General features: G+C 33.4%; 1 protein-coding gene across 3 annotated transcripts in view; it reads left to right on the top strand.

Annotated features, from left to right (window-relative positions):
* Nucleotides 1–19,404, top strand: part of Stk3 (serine/threonine kinase 3) — a 282,703-nt gene that overhangs the window by 213,753 nt on the left and 49,546 nt on the right. For 2 of the 3 annotated variants that reach the window (XM_005381850.2, XM_013512823.1), the window contains one exon: nt 11,608–11,646. The exons of the other annotated variant lie outside the window; for it this stretch is intronic. In XM_005381850.2, coding sequence (XP_005381907.1) covers nt 11,608–11,646 — 39 coding nt within the window. The remainder of the gene's footprint in view (nt 1–11,607; nt 11,647–19,404) is intronic. 3 annotated transcript variants of the gene reach the window in all.

Raw genomic sequence — 19,404 nt, 5'->3', positions numbered from 1 at the left:
ACAACAAGCATTGTTAATTTCCTACCACTTTGTTTGTAACTCTGTATTGTCTGTACTGTTCTTTTGCTATTTTGTAAAAGGTTGTCTGTTAATGTTTTCCTCCTTTTATTTTTAAAATAAAAAAAAAATTTTAAACACTCATAAAATAATCAGCTTCTGAAGGTGGGAAAAGTACTTTAAAACACTTGAAGATGTGTGTTTAGATTCTTTGTTCCATATTCAGATGGATAATGTATTACCAGAAAAAAAATAGATGGAATTTATATATCTGTACTTTCTCTGAATCTAACAAGAACTGGTAATTAAGGAAACATTCCTAAAAAAATACCTTTTCATAACTGTTACACAGTTCCATATTGATGGACCTAGCAGTATCTTTACTTTCTTGTCTTTGGCTTAGCCTCAATTAGTTTTCCTTAAAGGGAAAATATACTAAAGTACTTACACATGACTATGTATTTATGTATTTTTTTTAGTTTTGGAATTGAAAGTTTCAATTTTTCATATATCTAATAAAATTAATTATATGTATGAAATATATAATAGGTATTTGCTTTTTTAAGAGTCAGCATTTTATATTGTATGTATAAAATTATGAAAATAGGTAAATATTGAATTACTAGAGACTGTACTTGAAGTGATTCAAATTCAACAAATATGAATAAGAAGTTTTCTCACTACATTTTATTCATTTATTTGATAGGGACTTTCTGTTTTGATTAATTAATTTCCCAGAACATGAGGAACTTTAGTAGGATTGACATTAAGGTTAGATAATATGTCATATTATTCATATTTATGAGACCTATTTGAGATTACTTTGTTTAAATATGAATTAATATTTAATGTTCTAGTTTTAGTTTTTTCTAAAGTAACATATTAGCAATTAAACCTATTTTTTAGTTTTTATTTTATTTATTCAACAAAACCATTTTAAGTACCCTCTATGTACCTCTTCTCCTCAGAGGAGCTACTTGCATAATTATCATTTGTTCTTCTCAGGATAAATGATACTCTGTTTTACCTATTTTATATAGCTTTTGGACCTTAGAGCTTAACAGAGTTAGCTGATTTTTTTTATCCAAGTTGGAGATTTGCAAAATTGAAATAAACAGCATTTTCTCCACCCCTATGGCTAATTACTTTATTAAATTTAACAAGGAATTAATTGCCTGTAAGAATTCTAAATTTGGTATATTTGTGTTTAGTCTGCTTGGTGTTTTCTTCTTTATTCAGATTTGAATTCTAACTGTAAAAAAGTGAATTTAAATGTTCAATAAATTATTAATAGTTCAAAAGTATACTGCTTCATATCCTTTGAGAGTGGCTATGAGTATATCTTGTAACTACTTAGGATTTATTTACATTTTTCAAGTCTTCTGATGCTGCAGGGGCTAAAAATGAAGAAAAGTCTGAGTGGGGCTAAGGAGAGTGGAGGTGTTTGGTAGTAAAATATTGTAACTATTTGCAAAACTGATTAAGAAATTGGAAACAGAAATATAGAATACATAACTGTCTTCTGACATAGTCAAAAACAAGATTTGCATTTTTGTGGTGTGCCTCTGAATTAGGCATTAAATTGAATTTGATTGTTAAATAATACTTAATAGTGCCATAAGAAAATGGCATCTATTATCCCTAGTAATCCTTTCTTTATTATAGACATTCTTTTTTATTAGTGCATAGTAGTTACCACGTATATTCTTATGTATTAGACTGAGTATCATTCTTTTACCAGTTTCTGCTTTGATTTATGTGTATTTGTGAATAACCTAGACACTAATATTAGTAGGATTTATTTTAAAGCTTAGGGCTTTCCTTTTTTAACCTTTTGTTTGAATTCATCCTAGGTTGCCATTTAACAAAATACCTAAATATTGAGCCTTGTAAAATTTCAAAGGTAGAGAACCTGTTTTTATTAAAAATGAATATAAATATCAGTGAATGTTAGCTATTTCAAGTAAACTTTAGCAAGTATTAGAAAAATATTAGATTGTTAATTTTCAAATATATTTTATTATGTGATAAATTTTTGAGTAAAAAATAGAATTTTGGATAGAATATGGAATGCTAATTTTAATATATAGGTGAATCATTTAACATTAATATACTTTAAAAGTACTTAAAATCATGTTAAAAGACTGCTTGTCATAGTGCTTCTCATTCTGTATTTGTTTTATTCTACAGCATTTATTTTGCTTTCTGGTCAAAGTTTAAAAGTTGTAATCTGTGATAAACACTGATTTAGGTTGTGAGATAGTTTGTTTTATACCCTTGTTGCAAAAAAACGCTATTAGATTATCAGATAATATTCTAATCAAAAATTTTACAGTATGTCAAAGTAATTCTCAAGAAAATTATTGAAATGTTTTCATTAAATTTACCAATCTGCATAGTCATCTAATTGAAATACATAATTTTGTTCACAAAATAGACTATAAAATAGCCTAAGTGTTTTAATACTCTAAATCTAGACTTTTAAATGAATAGCACTTTAATAGACACATCTACTTGAAGTTATTATGAGCATGGGTTTTATATGGAATAGTCAAAAGGTTTTAAAATAATATAAAATTAATGTTGATATATCTGAGAAAGAGTATTTAGGAAAACCTTAGAGAACTGCCTAGGAATTTACCATTTAATCCTGTCATTGTACATATATCTTGTCCAAGTTTAAGAGAAGGAAAGGCATTTTATTCCTATAATTATTTGGCCTTCTGCAAACTTCCTTGCATTGCATGCTGAATATCTAACTGGTTATTTTAGCATTAAGCAAAATTCTTAGATTTAGTAGTTCGTAATAGATGACTAGGGAGGGAAAGGCTAGTTACTTGTTTGGACAAATTCAGGATGAGTTTTGTAAAAGTTTTTATTTTTGTAGTTCAGTTTCCCTGAGCTTTTACTCACTCAATTTATAAAGTATCTGAGAATACATCATTAGTTTTTGACTTGACTTTGCCTAATTTTTTTGCATCATATAAAAAGAGGAAGGCTATATAAAGTATTTACTTGAAAGTATTTTAGAATTTTGCTTAATTACTTTCTGTCAAATGATAGTAATTTTTAGTCCTAAATTTTAAGAACTTAAATTTACTTTTCCATAAAATTTCCCTAAATATGTCCTTTTTATCAAACTAAAACACATTCAGCCACAAAGAACTGAAAACATCATACCACAGTGATATATGTGCACCCATATTTATAGCAGCACAATTTGTCATAGCTAAATCTTGAAAACAACCCAAATGCCCAACAACTGAGGAATGGATAAAGAGATGTGGTATTTATTATATAGTTGAGTATTACTCAGCTATAAAGAAAGATAAACTCCAGGCTTTTGTAGGAAAATGGATGCAACTAGAGACCATACTCATAAGTGAAATAAATCAGACTCACATATGTAAACATCATATTATCTCCCTAGTGTTAGAAACTGAAAAAGTAAATAAGATCCAAAAGGTACAATCGATACTGTGAAAGGGAAAGAAACTGCTCAAAAGGAGAGAACAACTGGGATAGGGGGAAAGGAGAAAAGAAGGAAGGATATATATATATATATATATATATATATATATATATATATACACACACACACATACATACATACATACACATACATACATACACAAGATGGCTAAGGTAATTGTACTACTGATTGCAATTAGTTCATTGAAAGGAACAGTTAGTGCTTATATTGTTTGATCAATTTTCCATGCCTATATCTGGTAATCTGAGCAACTACTTTGAAGATAATAATATGCAATATAATAACCACTGTTAATTTCCTATCACCTTGTTTTGAAATTAATCATTTTTATCATTTTTTATTTTCTTTAAAATAAAAAAACTTTAAATGACCAAAAAAATTCCTAACAGCTTTTTTGAGACATAATTCACATACCATATAATTCACTCATTTAAAGTGTACACTTCAGTGATGGCTTAATGTATGTGCAGTTGTACACAACCACCATAATCAGTTTTATAATATTTTTATTGTCACTCCAAAAAGAACCTCTGCACCCATTGTGGTGGTGAGTCACACCCCATGTCCCCCTAACACTTTCTTTCCCCACCCCAGTCCTACACAGCCACTGTTTTCCTTTATGATTCTGTGGATTTCCTGTCGTAACATTTCATGTAAATGGAATCACACAGTATGAGCCACATCTATTTTTTCTTCTTTTCTAGTAGATAGGTGATTACTACAGCAGGATAAGTATAGTATCAATTTAACTTAGGAATTTGCCAACTATAATAATAGAAAGTATTTCTTAATTTAGCATAACTGTATCTTGAAGTTTAGAACAAAATATTTTTAGGTGGACTTGTTAGGACCTTAAATACTAGAGTAGTGACATCTATTCGCTATACATGGGAAATCCGTTTGTAACACATAATAGTTACGCCCTAAGTTCATGCTACATGGCAGTCTAGATTGCCAGACTTAGTTAAACTTAATTCATAGGTAACTCAGTGAGTTTTTTAAGTAAATAAGTACACCTTAAGATATTTAACAAATTTATAATGGATAACTTCTAAATTGTTTATTATTATCTATGTTTCCCAAGCTTTCTGATATATTTATTTGATAGTAGGTCACTTTATACACTTGCCAACCGTTTTCTTAGGCACAGGAGTCATTCTGTAATAGTACATTAGAAGATGCATGCTAAAGTATTTAGGTATGAAATGCCATGATATTCTTCTGCACAGTCATATTCTGAATGGTTCAAAATGAAAAGTTTTATTTTTATGGGGAGAAAAGGGGGTGGGTGGTGGCAGCAAGCAAATATGGTAAAATGTTAACAATTATTGAACCAAATCAGAAGTTATATGGATGTGTTTATATGACAGATAATCCTCATTTGTTGACTGCATTGTACTAAGAAATGTCTGTTTGTACTTCTTCCTCTGTGAAGTGGCTGTTCATTTCTTTTGCCCATTTCTTGACTGGGTCTTTAATTTTCAGTGGTCAAATTTTTTTTGAGTTCTATATATATTCTAAAGTCCTCTGAGGAGTAGCTGGCAAAATTTTTTCCCATTCTGTTGATTGTCTCTTTACTCTGCTAATTGATTCCTTTGGTGCACAGAAGATTTTTAGTTCAATATAATCCCATTTGTTGGTTCTTGCCATTTTCTTGTGCAATTGAGGTCCTGTTCAGAAAATCCTGTCATACACCTGTGTGTTCAAGTGTTTTACCTGTTTTGTCTTCCAGTAGGTTTAATGTTTGTGTTTTAGTGTTTAGTACAAATGGTCAACAAATACATGAAAAATGTTTCACTCTCTGGCCATTACAGAAATGCAAATTAAGGCAACACTAAGATTCTTTCTCTGGAAAAAATGACAATCATTAAGAAATCAAACGTTAACAAATGGTGGCAAGGCTGTAGTAAAAAGGAACTCTCCTACATTGTTAGTGGAAATGTTGAGTAATACAACCATTATGGAAATCAGTATGGAGAATTCTCAAAGAACTAAAATTAGAAATTCCATATGTCCCAGGTGTCCCCTTCTAGGTGTCTTCCCCAAAGAATTTAAGACATTATACTACAGTGATGTGTGCATACCAATGTTTATAGCAGCACAGTTTGTAATAGCTAAATCCTGGAAACAGCTTGTATGCCCATCAGCAAATGATAGGGTAAAGAAACTGTGGTATCTGTATATAACAGAATATTGTTTGGCTATGAAGAATGACAAATTTAAACACTTGTAGGAAAATAAATATACCTGAAAAATACAACACTGAATGAAATAAACCAGACACACAAGCTTAAAATACCATTTGATATCTCTCATTTGAGTGAGGCAAAGTACAAACAAAGAATAGCAAAGGATGGCTAGAAGAGGACAAGGGGATGGATCTCTTACAATAGGGAAGGGGTCCAAGGAAACTATGGTGAGGAGTGAAGAGAAGGGAAAGTAAGTATAACATAGATACGCTATATACAGGAACCTAATACCTTCAGTGAATATAAACATTATATGTCATAACATGAGCTAAGATTCATAATATCAACAAGAATGAAAATCAGAATAGGGGAATTAGAGGAGGAAGGGAGGAATTAGGGAAAGAGGATTTAAAAAAAAAAAAACATAGTGTATACCTGCACCCACTCCCCAAGATGATTATAAACAGTACGTACTGCAAACATGTACTAAAAATTTTTTTGAGTTAAAAAAAATACCTAACAGATCAATAATGCATACTCCTGGCTATGCCTGGGTGGTTTATGGAGCTGTGGGCTTGGGTACTATATCTGATTCCTAGCCAGCTTCTCTCCAGTGCTGTTTCCCTGCTCTGTTTCCTGGCTGCCGTGAACTAAGCAGCTGTGCTGCACCATGCCCTTCCACCATGACATTCCTATCTTGTACCTGTTGACTATGGACCGAATCCCCTGAACCATAAGCCAAATAACTCTTTCCTCGTTTAAGCTGTGTGTGTCAGGTATTGTGTCCAACAACAGGAGAGCTCCTAATACAACTTTATTGTACTATTATTTTAACTTCTCTATGGATATTTGAGTTTTTTATAATAAAGGGAGAAATATATGTATTTTCTTTGTATAAACTATGCTGTCTCCTAAGGTACATATATCATTTTAAAATATTTGACTCAAAATTTAGCGTATATCAATTATATTTGTTTTTCTGTAGTTGATTTAATCTGTATGCTTCTATTTTTACCTTTTATAATTGTTCTTATTTCTACTTCTATTCTTAAATACCATACACTGAACATTGTACATACAAATTAAAAGAATAATTATACATATACCCAAATATCTACCACTTCCATTAAGCAATTTAAATGACAGTACCTTGGAATCCCTTGTATATCCCTTCCCCTCCTCATGTAAGTATCCACTACTCTTGGTTTTGTGGTAATTATTCCTCTTCCTTTCTTTGTAGATTTACTACAGAGATACATATCTTTAACCAGTACATTATTTGGGGTTCCTGGTTTTTAACTTTATATAATTGGAGTCTATATTGTATATTCTTTTGTGATTTGATTCTTTGAAAAGCTTTGATAAATGACTACATTGGTAACATTTATAGCTACTCTGTGGGGTGAACCGTAAGCGTTATTCAAAATTCATTCAACATTGTCATAGTGACTTTGTAAAATTTGATATGCTGATTCTAAATTGTATGCAGAAGAGCAAGGGGTCCAAGAATAGCTAAAAGTGGCTAATATTTGTCAGATGCTCTACTATATACTAGTGGTATATTAGTAAATAAACCAGACAAAAATCTCTGCTGTCACAGAGCATACATTCTAATGGAGAAAGTGGTAAATAACCGTAATAAATTAATAGGTCACTCTGTATGATAAAAGTTAATAAATACTATGAAAAGAAAAAAAAAGCCAGATAAAATAATGAGACCAATGTTAGAGGGAGAGGGCTTGCAGTATTAACTAGAATGGTTGATGAGGCTTCATTTAGAAAGTAACATTTAAGTAAAGATTGGAAGGAGGTAAAGGATCAAACAGGGAGTGACCGTGTGGATGTGTAGAGGAAGAACATTCCAAGCAGAAGAACCACCCATTGTAAAAGCTGACAAGGAAGTTTTGTTTGGTGTGTTGGGATGATAGCAAAGAGGCACATGTATTTGTGTGAACTGAGGGAATCAGGGCGAGAGCATCAGAAGATAAGGTCCAGGAAATGACAGGGTGGACAGTATAGTAAGTTCTGGAAGACATTGTGAGAATTTGGGCATTTGTTTTAAAAGAAATAGATAACTATAGAGAAATAGCTTGATCTGTGGTTGACTTTAAAAGTTTGCTTTGGCCACCTTTGAGAGTTAAACTGGTGAAGCAGAGGTAAAAACAGTCTTGTAAGCTGACAGCACTGGAGTTAGTAAGAATTGATCAGGTTCCTGACAATTTTGAAGATGTAAAGCAACAAAATTCCTGATTGATTGAATAAGAGAATGAAAGAAACAGAAGACTCAGGAAAAGTCCAAGGTGCTTTGTTTGAAAAAATCAAGATAGAGTTGCCTACAACTGAGTTAGGAAGGAAGGTGGGTAGAGCTTTTTGGATGGGAAAGGATCAGAAGTTCAGATTTTAAGAAAGAAATATATCTTCTATATCTAAGTGATACACAAGTATTCAGTCAGATAGACTGTTGAGAATTCAGGAGAGAGATCTGGTCTGCAGTTTGTACTCATCGAGTATATAGATCATATTTAAAGCCTGATACTGAATGGATATTTAAGGAACTCTCAAGGAATGAGTATGTATAGGGAAGAGAGGGTGTTTGCATTGGTTTCCTATGACTGCCATAACAAATTACTGCAAATTTAGAGGCTAAAAACAATAGAAATTTATTCTTTTACAATTCTTGAGGCCAGAAATCTGAACTAGATTTTATGAGAGCAAATTAAACTGTCAAAAGGCCTGTATTTCTTCCAAAGGATATAGCAGAGAATCTATTTTGTTTTCCAGCATCTAGAGTTGTATTTGTTGAATCCTGATTGATAGCCTTGCCTCCATTTCCCAAGTCAATGGAGTAACAACTTTTCCCTTACTTTCCTTTTAGCTGCTTCTGTTACTTAAGCTTTTTCTTCTGTGTAAAATTTTCCTCTACCTCTGTCCTACAAGGATGTCTGTGCTTGCATTCAGGGCCCATTTCCCATTTCAGGATTCTTAAATTAATCACATTTTAAAAGTCTTGGCCATATAGACATTGAAATTCTGGTTACAGCATTTAGAATGTAGACATCCTTGAGAGGAGGCATTTTACAGCTTGCCACCTGTCTACCCTCTGGTCCCCAGAGGATTCATCTCTGCCCTATGTACATTCAGAATACATTGTTTAACACATCTCATTATCTTTTTTTTTTTTTTTTTTTTTTTGGTTTTTCTCTGGTACCGGGAACCGAACTCACGACCTTGTGCTTGCCAGGCAGGCGCTTTTGCCGCTGAGCTAAATCCCCAGCCCCCAAACACATCTCATTATCATTTGAAGTCTCAGTGTCTTCTAAAATCAATTTAAGATCCAAAATCTCATCTATCAATATAATCAATAATTTTCATAATCAGATATTCTCTAGTTATGCTCCATTCTGGGGGGAAATTTCTCTTTAGCTGTGGATCTATAAACTAGAAAACAAGTTACTTGCCCCCCCCATACAATGGTAGATAAGAATTATACATATTACAAAAGTGATGGAAGAAACAAGTCACTGGTCCCAAGCAATTTCAAAATCCAGTAATGAAAACTCCAATAGATTTCAAGGCTTGGGAGTGATTTCTGTGATTGAGGGCTCTGCTCACTAGGACTGAGGCTCCACCTTCTGTGACAGCCGTTCTTTTTCCTGAAAGGAAGTACATTATTTATAGCTAAGTATTTTATCAGCCTATTTTGTAAGCCTGTAGAATTTGGAGAATATGGCAACTTTCTATCTCAGTCCAAGCTGGGAGTGTTTCTACTAGTATAACGTTTTCAGAAACATTGTGTGTCTTCTGTTTATGTCATAGGGATTTGAGTCAGTAGACAAGAGTATCCTTCATAGATCTTTCCTGAATAATTTCATCTCTGTTGCTGGCTTCTGCTTAGATAGTGGAAGAGATGGGTGAGTCACATACCTAATCTCTTTAGCAGTAGCAACAGGTTGTCGAGCCACATCCTTGACCTTCTTCCCAGAACATGCTTTCCTAACAGCGAATCTCCTAGCTGGAACATCTTTTGAAATCTGATAGTCTAAAAATTTCTCAATGTTTTCTTTTGTTTTTGCTTAGATTTTTGCTCAGTTTTCCCCTCAGTCTTATGTGTTTCCTCTTGAATTTTACTGTGAACAGTAAAAAGAATCTTACCTTCAGTACTTTCTTGGAAATTTCCTTACCAAAATATCTAAGTTCATCACTTACAAGTTCTGCTTTCCACATAACTAGGACATGTTAACTAAGCTTTCCGCTACTTTATAACAAAAATAATCTTTAGTTTCTGTTAAAGTAGTCCTCATTTCCTTCTGAGACACACTAGCAAAATCTTACCTGTCAATATTTCTATCAGTTTTCTGTTAATGATGATACATGTATTCTCAAAGATGAATTAGAATTTCCCTTGTAATCTCCTCACTTCTGAACCATCACCAACAGAGCTGTTAATGTTCATATTTCTACCAAGAGCCTGTCTAAGAAAATCTAGGCTTTTCCTGTGTCATATATCCTCCAGCTTCTGCCCATTGTCATTTCCAAAGCTACTTTATAATTTTAGATATTTGTTATAGCACTCCCCTACTTCCAAGCAGCAAAATTTGTATAGATAGTCCTTGACTTACTATGGTTTTACTTACAATATTTTGACTTTACAGTGGTGCAAAAACCATATACATTTAACGGGAACCGTGCTTTGAATTTTTGTATGTTTTTTTTTTCCCCAGTACTGGGAATTGAACTCACAACCTCGTGCTTGCCAGGCAGGCACTGTGCCGCTGAGCTAAATCCCCAGCCCCCATGCTTTGAATTTTTATCTTTTCCCAGGCTAGCCACATGTAGTATAATACTCCTTCATTATACTAAGCAAACCACAGCCACCAGTCAGCTATGTAATCATGAAGGAATACTCTACAGTGTACTGGATTTTAAGGTATGATGTTCCCTTCTTTAGGTATATGAAGCGTACTTAGGATGGATTTATCAGGTTGCAACCCCTCATAAGGCAAGGAGCATCTGTATTAATTTCCTGTGGCTGCTGTAAAAAATTACCATAAATTTAATGGCTTAAAATAATAGAAATTAATTACTTTATGGCTCTAGAGTCCAGAAATCCAAGCTAAGTATTAAAAAGCTAAGCCATGGCCTTACTTCTTCTGGAAACTTTGAGGGAGAATCTTGAGTTTCCTACATTTTCAGCATCTGAGCTGTATTTCTTTGCCTGTCTTGGTGGTTCTCAGACCTTTCCTCTGCCTTCAGAACCAACAGTGTAGCAGCTCTTCTTCCTCCTCCTCTACAGTTCACTCCTTAAGTACACAATTCAGTGATTTTTAATACATAAACAGAATCAAGCCATACTCTATTTTAGAAAATTTTCTTTAACCCAGAAGCTAGTACCCCTAGCTGTCACCCCTAGCCTTTCCCTCCTCCTCTTAGCTACTCCTTGCCTTGCCTTAGGCAATTGCTAGTTTACTTTCTGTCTTCTAAACCTGTATATTTGTCTATTTTGGACATATCGTCTAAATTGAATCAATTAAGTGTGGCATTTTATATCTGATTTCTTTCACTTAGCATAATGTTTTCAGGTTTCATTGGTGTATCAGAATTTCAGAACTTTATATAGCTGAATATTATTCCATTCTAAGAATACATCAAATTTTTTTACCCATTCATCAGTTGATAAATATTTAGATTGTTTCTGCCTGTTAGCTTTTCTGAATAATGCTATGAGCAATTTTGTGTACATTTTCATGTGAAATATGTTTTCATTTCTCTTAAGTGTAGACCTCAGAGTAGAATTTCTGAATTGTGTGATAGTGCTGTGTGTAACCTTTTGAGAAAATTTAACTGTCAGGTCCTTTTCTAAAATAACCATACCATTTTGTATTTCTATCAGCAATGTATGACTTTTGCAGTTTTTCTGCTTCCTTGCAGAACTTGGCATCATCTGACTTCTTGATTATGAGCATCCAGGTGAGTGTGAAGTGGTTTTCATTGTGGTTTTGTTTTGCTTTTCCCTGATGGCTAATGATATCAAGTACCTTTTTGTGTGCTTACTGTATTTCTTCTTTGGAGAAATGTCTTCCAGATTCTTTGCCCATTTTATTATTGGATTATCATCAGTCTTTTATTCCTGTTATTCTTTTTCTTTTATATTCTGCCAACAAGTCCCATATTAGTTATGTTATTTGCAAATATTTTCTCTCATTATGTGGGCTATATTTTCAGTCTTGATGGTATCCTTTCTAACACTTTTTCTTTTTTTGGTACTAGGGATTGAACCCAGACGTTTTACATACATCCCTAGCTTTTTTTGTTTTTGTTTTTATATGTTTAGTATTGGAGGTCTGAAGCCAGGGCCTTCTCACTGAGCTATATCCCCAGGCCTTTTTTTTTTTTTTTTCTTTTTACAGTATTTTGAAATAGGGTCTAATGTAGTTGTTACATTATCCAGTCTGGGCTAGAAATTGTGGTACTCTTACCTTAGCCTCTCAAAGTGCTGGGATTACAGGCAGGTGCCACCACATCCAGATAACTTTTTTTTTTTTTTAACTTTGACAAGGTCTGGTTTCTTTTTTCTTTGTTTGTCTTTTTAGTGTCATAACCAAAAAACTTTTGCCAGGAAAATCATTACAAAATTTGCAGCTGTTTTCTTCTAAGAAACTTACAGTTTTCACTTCCATTTAGGTTTCTGACCCATTTTGAGTTAATTTTTAGCATGAGGTTAGGGTCTAATCTCATTATTTTGCATGTAACCAGCCAGTGGTGTCAGGACCGTCTATTAAAAAAATGAGTCTTTCTCCATTGAATGAGGTTAAGCACCCTTGTCAAAAATCATTTAGCCATAAGTAGTTTTAGTTCTAGACTCTCAGTTCTGTTTCACTGACTTAAAACCTATCTTCATATCACTACAATACTGTCGTAGTTACAACAGCACTATAGTAAGTTTTCAAGTTGGGAAATACATGTCTTCCAGCTTTGTTCTTTTTTTAAGATTGCTTTAGCAGGGTTTTTAAAATATTTTTTAAAACTTTTGGTGAAAACTAATATCATTTTAACTATTTGAAAGAGTACTGTTCATTAATATTAAGGATATTTACCTTGTTGTCAAATAGATCTCTACAACTTTTTCATCTTGCAGACGTGACACTTTATACCCATTGAATTACTCCTTTTCCCCTTCCCTCTAGTGCATGGTAACCACCATTCTACTTTCTGTATAATGAATTTGATTATTTTTGCATACCTCATATGTACTGTTTACTATTTGTCTTTTTATGATTGGTCTATTTCACATGGCATAATGTCCGCAAGATTCGTCTATATTGTAGCTTGTGACAAGATTGCCTTACTCTTTTAGGCAGAATAACATTACATTGTATATTTGAGACATTTTAAGTTTCTTGAACTTCAGTATGAATTTTAAGGTTAGCTTGTAAGTTTCTGCAAGTAAGTCACCTGAGATTTGTTAGAGATTACATTGGATCCTTAGATTCATAGATCCTTTTGCGGGGAGTATTACCATCTTACTAATAATAAATCATTTAGTCTACATCATAGGATATCTTTCCATTTGTTTGGGCCTTCTTTGATTTCTTTCAGTAATAATTTTCAATTTTTAAAAAATAAGTTTTATACTTGTTTTGTTCAATTTACTACTAAATTGTATTGGTTGTGATTCAGAATTTTTTATTTGTTTATTGTTGTGTAAAAACAATTGATGTTTGTATATCAAATTTGTATCTTACAACCTTATAAAACTCATGTATTGGTTCTAATAGGTTTTTTTGGGTGAGTTTGTTAGAATTCTGAAAATTGAGATAGCTTTATAGCATTGTGTTTAAATACAGTAATTCACCATTTTTATACTGAGCACCTTCTTTCCATCAGTCACTGTGCTGCATGTTGGTAATATAAAAATAATAGGCACAAACTCTACATTCATAAAGTTTGTAATGTAGTTAGGGTACAGGTCCTTAAACCAGTAATAACAACTCAGCTTTATAAATACTGATATTTAAGACCTATACAGGGTGCTGTGACAGCACAGGGAGGGGCTACTAAATTCATTCTGTGAGGAGCTAGGTAAAACTCCACATAGGAATTTATGCTGAATTCTGGACCATTCTGTAAGAAGCCATGGTGATGATAACTTGTCATTTCAAGGCCAAAATGACTTTGTATATTTAAAAGTTACTGAGTAGTATGAACTTCAGCTTTAAGATTTTTTAGGTCTATTGAAAATTTAAGCAGATTTGTATTAATAGTGAGACAGTACACCGAGTTTTCAAGTATATACAGATGTTTGATTATGTAGTAAATCTGTTACTATAAAAGCGTATGATCACATTTAGAAAATTGCTATTGCATGTCTTGGCAGTTTGTTAAGAACTGAAAACTTGTAAAATTAACTGGTGTTTTGATAGATTAAGTTCAAGGCCACCTTTTGTTTAAATGATGTTTTGTTTTCTGTAATTAGACCATGCTAGGTGAATTAAGTATGTAATTAAAAACAGAAGGTTTGGCTAATTCCGAATAAATGAGTACAAAATACAAGGTCATTATCCATCTCTAGTGAGACTCCAGATGAACAATGCACATGGAACTATTTATGAAACATTTTGCATGGTCAGAGCTCCTCGAGGTTGCTATCCATGGCTTTTAACTTAAAAGTATTCACAGACTTCCAGAAAAATGTACCTATAATAAAGAAGTATGATCTCGCTTACATTGCTCATCTGAATGGAAAACCAAAAAAGATTAGAATCTAATCTTCTATCTCAAATAAAAAGGTAAAATGTATTCCTCCTGTTTCAAAAGTGAACATTTAATATGTTGTTTGGAACACTAGGTTCATGGTTAGAACTGTGATAACTTTGGAGTGTTCTGAGTCTCAGTTGTTTTCATTTTAACACAGCCTAGAGATGTGCAAGCAAAACCTCCACTGGTTTAATCTGTTTCCTCCATGCTTAGTCATAGTGGGTGTCATGGGATGGGTTTTTCCTCAGGGAAGAATTTTATTTGAAGTATTTTCTTTTTATGGTACAGGAATGTGGTGCTTTTAGAAAACAGGTGTTTAATTTAGTGGTTTATTCATGGACAAAATTTGAATCATTGGGAGTTCAGAGCTTAAATTTCACTTAGAAACTCCTTTATATTGTGGCTCCCTGTGGCTCTCCAGGTTCTTCTACCATTTCTCCTTTTGCAGTATGCGTGCCTTAGTTTTTTCTAGTCTTCTCTAGCATCACCCCCCTGTTTTTATCCACTTGCCTTTTGTTTTTTTTTCTAGGCACTGTTTAAGATTGATTTCTTCAACAAAATGGATGTATCTCCCAAAAATGTTTCCATAGCTTCTTGTCAAGCTTTTAATACACACTTTAGAAATTATTTTTTATAAACTGTCTACTCCACATCTTAAGTGGCTCAAGGGTGGAGATCATGGCTTTTGTGCTTAGCACCATAACCTAACACCAAGGGTGGTTTCTGACTAAAAGTAGTTGCTCAAACAGTATTTGTTCATTGAAATATTTGTTGAAGATGAGCACGGTGGCAAATGCCTGCAATGCCAGGACTCTGGGAAGCTGAAGCAGGAAGTCCAGGTTTGATCCCTACCTAGCCAACCTGGGGACTTTTTGTGAGACTCTTTTTTGATTTAAAAAAAAAAAAAAAAAAAAGAGGTTTTTTAATGGGCTGGGATTTACTTTGGAAAGGCCCTCTGTTCAGTCCCACTACTGTCCCCCATCCAGTGTGCTAAGTAAATGCTACAGATCTTCAAAACTGTAGTGTAGAATCTATAAGGAACAGAATCCATCTGATAGAGAAAAGAGATTGCTGTTAAGGAAGATAGCATTTAAAAAGATTCCTCAGAATGGGTAAGAATGTACCAGATAGGCAAATAGAAAAACTGGTGCTACAGAAGAATTGGGCTTGGAAAAACATGCTCAGTGTCGCTAGAGGATGAAATTGCTTCAGAAGTGGTAGAAACGAGGCTGCAGAGTGGACAGTGTATTATGCCACACAGAGAAGTGGAGAGTTTAGATTGTAGATAACTAGAGCCATTGAAAACTTACGATGACCTATTCTTCCTTAGAAACTTGACTGTAAGGGGTTGAGATTAGAAGTAAAGATGTCATGAAGGAGACTCTTATAATATGTTATTACCCAAATGAGAAATGAGGCAGTGGAATTGATAGAAAGGGACTGTTTTGAGTGGATCTCCAGGTTTTAGTGATTAGATCTGGAAAATAAAAGACAGGGAAGAATCTCAGATGATTCCCAGATGTTTTACTTGAATAACTTGGGGACAGGAAAGGAAAGGGTCATGGGCCATTTGACTAAAGGAAGAGTGACTGGGCTGGAGATTTAGCTCAGCGGCATGGTGCCTGCCTGGCAAGTGCAAGGTCGTGAGTTCAATTCCCAGTATCGGAAAAATAACAAAAAAAAAGAAAAAGAGGTATAGATGCCAATAAGGAAGAGTGACTTTTTCAGGTAGAACATGATGAAGCAGTTTTGAATATATAACTAACTTAAGGCATTAGGAGTAGTTTCTTATACATACACCAAATTGAGCTCTACTGAGATTTCTATCTGCACTAGAGATTCAGAATTGTAGTCATTTTCTAACTGCTATTGTTGAAGTCACGAGTATAGAGGGGTAGTAATATTAAAAAGACTGAAGTGGGTCTACTGTGACTTATATAAAGTCATAATATAGAGAAATAGTAATATTAGCCAGACATGGAAGGTATGTGATATCTTATATGCTGGTAGTGGAGAGCATTTCAAGAAAGAGAAGGTATTAAAGGTTTAAAGCAAAGTATAAAGTATAAAAGCTTAAACTATAAAAGATTTCCACAAAATTAAGTCATGACATTAAAAACTAGAGCATGAACTTGACATTTAGGAAGTCAGTGTTCCTTTTAACCACTTAATAGTTTACCCATAGTTTAGCCAGAGTGTCACTCAGGTAGGTGTCATCTCAACCAGTTGATTCTTGTTTGCATGAGTTATGCTCATACATCTGTTTTATATCAATTATTTTTTGCACACGTTTTAATTTAGAATGTTGTATTTGCCTGTGATGTTTGTTTCTAGTGAAATCTAATGAGTTCTTGTTACTTCCTTTTACTAATTTGTATTAATTGTGAGAAATAACATAATTTTGTGCTACAGCCTATAAAAACTCTTATTGTAAGTATGCTACATACAATTTTTATACTTTTCCAGAACTCAGTGATATTCTTTTACAATACAAAATGGATACATTTGGAACACTGAGACAGAACAGGAAGGAAGAGCCAAAAGATCTCCAAAAGAAAAAAATGAAAAGAGGAGAAATGTTGGCATATCAGAGAGAAAGAATCTGTTATGAAACAGAAAGACAAAAAAGTCATCTACTTATTGTCAACTTCTCATAACACAAAAATGATAGAACTTGAACAAAGAAACAAAACTAAAAAAATTCCAGTATTGGTCAGTGGTTATAATTTTGTGGGTTGTGTTGACAGAGTTTACCAACATTTAATAAGCTACCCTGTAATCAAAAAGCAAGAAAAAAATATTACAAAATATTTTTGTACCTTCTGAATGAAACAGTATTGAACTCATTTGTTATTTCTTCAAAACAAGGTGGTTCAAAAAGTTATTTGCAATTTAGATTAGGTCTAATAGACAAAATAGTTGAAAAATACAGGATAGTGAAATGCCAATGAGGATGTCCATCATCAACATCTTTACCAGTGTGTTTAATGGGTAGACATTTTATTGTAATTATACCACCAACAGAAAAAAAGGAAAGGCTATTGCAACAGTTTAAAGTGTGTTGTTCAAAGAAAGACAGTAATGCAAAACAAATTCAGAAAGAGACTAGGTGCTACTGACCAGATTGTAATGTTGCATTGTATATTGAGTGTTTTACAAAATACCATACACAGAAAAATTAATGAATAAATTTGATAAAATTGTTTTTATATTTCCTGTTATAAAATGAATGCAAAAATACAATTTTTGGTCATCTTGTATTTAAATAACTGGACATCAACGTGGTTAAGTAAAGAAGCTTTGTGAGATGGTGAAGCCTAAAGCCAGATTTTAGAATGAGGAATGACTGAAGGGGAAGAAGTAAACCTTGTGTGGAATTGCTAGTGAAGTGAAGAGATAAAAGAAGATAGTTAAAGGGAATATAAATTTAAGGAGGTCTTTTTTCTTTTTTTCACCTTTTTACTTTTTGTCACAAGATCTTACCATATTGCCCAGGGAGGCCCTGAACACCTAAGCTCAGATAGTCTTCCTCCCTCGGGCTCTCGAGTAGCTGAGACTAAAGCCATGTGCCACTGTATCCAACAAGGAAGCTTTTTGTTTTATTTTGCTTTTAAATATGAGAAACTTGAGGATTTATTTGAATCTCAGGGCTTTCTTCAGTTTCACACCTCTATCTTTTGTACTTTGTTAAAACACTTAAGTAGAGGTCAGTTAAGCCTTAGTTTGGCTTATGTGTCAAAAAACAGCTTTTATCTAAAAGACAAGTATAGTAAGCATAAGTAACATCTATAATAGGATTTCTTTCTGTGGTTTTTAATTCCTTACCAGTGTAGAAAAGAGAGTTTATATGTCATTTTTAGCTTCTAGTATCAGCAATATCCTCTTGGTTTTTAAGATGCTATTTGTTTATGAGCCCATATCCTTTGGTGTAATAGCTTTTAGTTTTAGAACTTCCTAGCTGAGTTTTCCCAAAGATGTTACTGTCCTTGCTAAAAAATCAGAAATGAAGTAAATTAAGTCTGTAATAGATGAAAAAATGTTTTTATTTTATTAGTGTATATGCTAAAATAGTTTTGAGCATATTCATTATCATTTATTTAAAATAATATAGTTTAACCATATTACAAAATTACAATGTAGTGGTATGTATTAGGTTGTTTTGATAAAAACAAACAAAAAGAAAATTCACACACACACAAACTTACCCACCCTCCCCTTATTTATGTAGTATGAGGAGAGAGGTACAGAAGATACCAGTAGGAAAATATTACTGGGACTTTTAGTAGATAGAGGTGAGAGATATATTTTTTTCTTGATATATCTTGGTAGTTTTGTATATAGGAATGCTACAGATATTTGAGTGTTGATTTTGTATCCAGCTGCATTACTGAATTTGGTTATTAAATCTACAAGTCTTGGGCTGGGGATATAGCTCAGCAGCAGCACAAGTGCCTACCTTTCAAGCGCAAGGTCCTGAGTTTGATTCCTGATAGCAAAAAAAATAAATAAATAAAAAATAAATCTACAAGTCTTTGGTGGAGTTTTGGGGGTCTGCTATGTACGTAGAATATCATGTCATCTGCAAATCATGACAATTTAACTTTTTCCTTTCCTATCCTTTATCCTTTTATTTCTTTCTTTGGTCTAATTGCTCTGGCTAATGTTTACAGAACTATATTGAATAGAAGTGGTGATAGTGGACATAGAAATTGTTCTTGATTCACATTGTTCTTGATTTTAGAGTAAAAACTTTCAGTTTTTGACCATTTAGTATGATGTTGACTGCTAGTTTCTCATAGATGGCTTTTATCAAATTGAAGTAAAGAGGGGAGCGCCAGTCTTCCGGCTGGCTAGCTTCCTGCCTGGTGGCTCCCAGAGGGTGGGCCCCCAGCGCACGGGGAGCCTCGGGCAGGGAGCGCCAGTTTTTTGGGTCTTTGGACCGGCGACTCACTCCCAGCCTCGTGGTTCCCC

Source organism: Chinchilla lanigera, unplaced genomic scaffold, assembly GCF_000276665.1.
Source record: "Chinchilla lanigera isolate Chin_1 unplaced genomic scaffold, ChiLan1.0 scaffold00016, whole genome shotgun sequence".
Taxonomy (NCBI): Eukaryota; Metazoa; Chordata; class Mammalia; order Rodentia; family Chinchillidae; genus Chinchilla; species Chinchilla lanigera.
The sequence above is the reverse complement of the archived record's forward strand: the minus strand, read 5'-3'. Positions and strand labels throughout refer to the sequence as shown.